The 4,763-nt window shown below is 34.2% G+C and overlaps 1 protein-coding gene across 1 annotated transcript; it reads right to left on the bottom strand.

Moving 5' to 3' along the window:
- Positions 1 to 1,350: 1,350 nt before the first annotated feature.
- Positions 1,351 to 3,752, bottom strand: LOC125215087. Its single transcript, XM_048116397.1, has 4 exons — positions 3,364 to 3,752; positions 2,324 to 2,468; positions 1,977 to 2,070; positions 1,351 to 1,890 (listed from the first exon to the last, which is right to left on the bottom strand). The coding sequence occupies exons 1-4, from the start codon at positions 3,666 to 3,668 to the stop codon at positions 1,541 to 1,543; spliced, it is 894 nt and encodes a 297-aa protein (XP_047972354.1). The 5' UTR covers positions 3,669 to 3,752; the 3' UTR covers positions 1,351 to 1,540.
- Positions 3,753 to 4,763: the final 1,011 nt, after the last annotated feature.

Genomic DNA, 4,763 nt, shown 5'->3' with positions numbered 1-4,763 from the left:
TGTAGCGGTTTCCAAATTCGATTTATATAATCAAATTGAATAAGATGAACTAAATAATACAAATTCATTTTCTCTTTGCATCTCCAGTTTAGAGTTGATAAATGAATCTATAACTCAAGCTCATATACTTGGAACCCCCTTTTTGTTTTCTCAATCATCAGCAAGAATTGTGACTAGTTGACAAAATACGTTTTAGATTAATTTGAAGCTGACGTCGGAGTCATTGGTAAAATTAAAACTATAATAAGTACTATGAACAAATGATTTTTATTTTTATAAAAGCAATAAAAATAGCTTGAATTTAAAACATAAAAAATAAAAAGGGCATGCATTATAAAAATTGTAAAAATAATCTGATTTAAAAAAAAGAGAAGAAACTCATTTGTAAGCAATGAAGTTTCGAAAATTAAAAAAAAAATCTGATTCTATGAATGAATATATTTTTAAATTTTCATTTGTAAGTATTTGTATTTTTTTTTTTTTATGTTTTTAATGAAATAATGTCGTATTTTAATTCTAAAGTAAAAGAATAAACAATGTAAGTTAATTTTAAAGGTGGGGAGATGATGTCCATGTGAGAATTGTGATATGAAACAGAAAAGTAGGGAATGACTATATGACTTGAGTTCTAGCATGGAGAAAGTCACTCAGTGAGGATTGAAACTTTGAAACAAGATTTGTGTTATCATATTCTTAAGAAGAGGATATACCCGTGGAGATAAAGATAACATAATCTTATTTTATACTATCTCGTCGAACGAAAAAAATTCTATTGATCGGTGATACAAATATTAATGTAAAATTAATAATTATAAAAAAAGAAAAGGTAAAATGGATAAATAGAATAGATGACACAAGTTTTAATGTAATAATAACAACTATAAAAGAAGAAAAGATAAAATGGATAAATTGAAAAAAAAAAAACAGAAGTTAAAAGTAGGAAAGAGAAAAATGCTTCCACCACCTAAAAATATCCGTCTCCTAAAAATTAAAACTTTCTCTCTAATAATATGAAAACCCATTTTTCATTAACATATTTTCTTTTTATCTACCTTCTATTTTAAGTTTTGCATTTTATCTATCTTCTTTTTTTTAGTTTTGCACTAAAACTCGTATCGTCTCAAAAATTCATACTTTTAAATTTTTACTTTTATAGAATAGTGGAAGTAAATTTTAACAAGAAAAAACAATAAGTAAATTTGAAGAGAATTTCAGTTTTAATATTAGGAAACAAATTTCGGTGGACTGATTGAAATGGAAAGATATATAATAATTGATGGCTTAAAAAAAGGAATTAATGACAAAAAAAAAAAAAACAAAATATAATTATTAAGAACAACAATATGTATGTTCAGTGCAAAACCTGGTGCATGAGTATATAGACAATTGTGTACATCAGTAATAAGAATGTCGAACCAAAAGAGAAATAAGAAGCCACTATATCTAATTCATCATCATCATCATCCCGAAAACGATCAAACTCCCTTTGAAATTCATTTTACACAACTTAGATTTTTGGATTAAGTTCACTTCGACTAATTTATGCTCGTTCGGTTCGCTTCAGCAAGATCACAAGTATGGCCATCACAGCCAATCCCATGAATGATGTTTGCATGACAGCATCTGCATTTACTCTTGTTGTACCATCTGCGCCACCCTTCACTCCAAATAGATTCTGCAGGTAACCGGACAAGTTACTCACCATATCAGTCACACTACTTTTCACCTTCTCAATTATATCGATAAATCCCCCTGCAAACTCATATTCTGAGTGCTCAGATGACCCTGTGGAGCTTTTCGCATCATAGTTGGCTTCTGATCCCGTTGAAGAGTTCTGATCCACACCATCATAATCTGCAACTGGCTCCGTCCAGTCTGGCCGAGAGTCACCTTCAAAGAATTATAAGCATTATTGGCCACAATTCACCTGCAGTTGTTGGCAAACAGAACAGGCGGAGGAGATAAAGAGTTCTTACATGGTGTGTGCGACTGCAGAAACTGCTGAAGATCTTCGTTTTGCAATACTGCTTTCCAAACATTTTGATCACAGGCAATAGAAGCAACAACATTCTACCGATGCATCAATTTGCCACAATCAATACTGATTAGCATGTAAATATGATTATGTATATTCTTAAAAGAGAAATAGGATTTCTAAGATGATTAAATGCATAATGTCACGGAACTTGACCCAAGGTTCCAATGCATACGAGTAGGAATTAGTAAACAAGAAATGTAGATATCACTTTGATGAGCGAGTTCTTTTAGAAGAGAAAGGAAAAAACGCATGTCTTCTCCATCAACATCTGAGGAAATTACAAACCTTGGCCATTGAGTTCTCATGCAGGAACCTGAAGGCCATGATAGCAGGGGCTGGAACAGAAGGGGCAACAGCATGCTGACTAGTGATGCATGCTTTGGTCTCTGAATCATCATTTCCAACCGAGTTTGGAGTCGACAGATAGGTCCTGCAGAAATGAAAATTAGACAGGAAATTCAATCACAAAATGCACCCAAGTCGCAATTCGAAGCAATAAACCCACAAAGATACAGTTGATGTATTAAATACACTAGACGAATTATGCCTGCCTTGTCAACATTCCAATTGGCATTTTTATGAAGTAATGATCAAGAAAAATGGAATAATATCGAGTGGCCTCTGCCTAACCAAATCAAGAAGCTTTGCCACAACATAGTTAATAACTCCGTATACCTAGTACTTCCTCCGTCTCACGCTACTTGACACACTTCTTTCTCACAATCATTTTGGAAAAATGAAAAAGTAAAGTAAGAGAAAATATTGTAGAAAAAACTCTTCTCTACATTATTCACTTTCTTTCTTTACTTTTTATTCACTTTTACTACTGCTATTTATTATACTATTATCATTTTTCCTAAATGACTGAAACTTTTTCTTCCGTTTAACTATTTATTACTAGCATTTTTCCAAAATGAATGTGCAACAAGTGTGACAATGCGTGGGACAGAGGGAGTAACGTTAAAATTCTTAATATCTTGTCCCACATCGACTTGGGAACGATCCTAGCTCACCTATATAAGTGTGTATAACCCTCCCCTTATAAGGCCTTTTAAGGGGTGAGTGGCTCATTTCTAATAAGTAACATAATCACCATAGTACTGAATGAAATGCGATGGCAGATGAGACATGAATCAAAACCCCATCGCTACTGAAATTAACATTTCAAATAGATGCGAGTGTATGCAGCAGTACAACACCAAAATCACCAGGAAAAAATAGTTAAATAGTGCAAGTAGATGTAAATTCATAATGTTGATGAATTCAATAGCTTGTATATGAAAATCTATAATTCAAACAGATAAAAGGAATAAACAAATTCGTACTTTTCAAGTGCGGCTGAGAGTTCAGAAGTGGCCTCTTCCGCTTCCTTAATCGTCGGCGTGCCGCTAAAAACAACCCTAGGCATCCGGTGACCTCCGGCCTCCAGCGCATCAGGGAACACCCAATCATCCAATTCCAAGCACGGCCTGGCCACCAGCTTCATTTCCTCTGATGCTGGCGCCAAGGGACGGGCTGACGCAGACTTCCGGGTGGCGGAATAGTGCTCCGCCGTGACGCTGAGCATGCCGCCGCTAGCGGCTGTGATCCCCGCCATCTTCGCCACAGCTCTCATAGCTCCGCCTCCCATGGATTGGAAACAGTGAATTGGGGGGGAAATTCGAACCCTAGATTATTTTAGATTACGATCACGATTGCTTAAAAGAGGGGTAATCTGAGGCGGTGTGAGAAGGAATAATTAATAAGCGAAAATGAATCAGAAAATTGAGACTGCTTCGTTGAGGGGGTTACACGTGTAACATTTCATTTCGAATTGGACTTTGGATAGGACTATGGAGATATTTTCAAAATTATTGCGTATACTAGTACTATTTTATATACTACAAACTCCTTTTTGCAAAATTTATTTGTCGAGTTTGCTAATTAATTTTATTGTTCGACTGATTATTACTCCTTTCGTCCCGGATAATTCTGGCCACTTTAACCAGGCACGAGTTTTAAGAATTGTAAAAATAAGTGGATTGAAAAAGTTAGTGTGATGTGGATCCATCTTTATATATTAATTTTATAATCAAATGTGAGTAGAAATGAGTTAGTGGAATATGAGGTCCACTATAAAAAATGGTAAAAGTGAAATGAGACAAATTATGTGGGACAGATTGAAATGAAAAACTGAGACGAATTATTCGGGACGGAGGGAGTATATACTAATAATTTACTTACAATTATTTTAGTTAGAGAAGTGATTATAATAACTATTTATTAGATAATTTACTTACAATTACTTTTATTTGAGTCAAGTTGAATTACGGCAATTTATATTTATGTGACCCACTGGATAATGTGAGCCCAATGAGAATTATTCTTCTTCATCACAAATCTGCTACAAACGCTCTAACTTTACAAGCTGAACTCCTCATCTACTGCAATTCTTTGCACAAATTAATATTCACTTTTACCCAAATATTCATTGTCTATACATGAATCTTTTCTCCCAAAATTGCCACAATCAAAATCTCGCAATCCAATTTTTTTTGGATGGAAGAATCAAGAGTTAGAAAGAGAAGAGGAGAGTAGCAGACGATGAGAACCGATTCCTCATTTAGTTGGAGATGAACTACTTTGGGCCAAATTATCAAAAAATAAAAATGGTTGGATTCATGAACAATTGCATGCCGGGTGTTGCACTATTTTTCATCAATAAATAAACCTGCAAGTATACAGA

The sequence above is a fragment of the Salvia hispanica genome, chromosome 3 (genome assembly GCF_023119035.1).
Source record: "Salvia hispanica cultivar TCC Black 2014 chromosome 3, UniMelb_Shisp_WGS_1.0, whole genome shotgun sequence".
In the NCBI taxonomy this organism is placed as follows: Eukaryota; Viridiplantae; Streptophyta; class Magnoliopsida; order Lamiales; family Lamiaceae; genus Salvia; species Salvia hispanica.
This window is presented reverse-complemented; position numbering and strand designations above follow the sequence as displayed.

Bases quoted from the DNA above. Each gene is read 5' to 3' on its own strand.
- LOC125215087 (XM_048116397.1), bottom strand. From the start codon at position 3,668: ATGGGAGGCGGAGCTATGAGAGCTGTGGCGAAGATGGCGGGGATCACA. The intron at 2,071-2,323 runs GTTTGTAATTTC...ATGCATCGGTAG, and splicing joins ATGAGAACTCAATGGCCAAG to AATGTTGTTGCTTCTATTGC. The intron at 1,891-1,976 runs GTAAGAACTCTT...AATTCTTTGAAG, and splicing joins TCTGCAGTCGCACACACCAT to GTGACTCTCGGCCAGACTGG.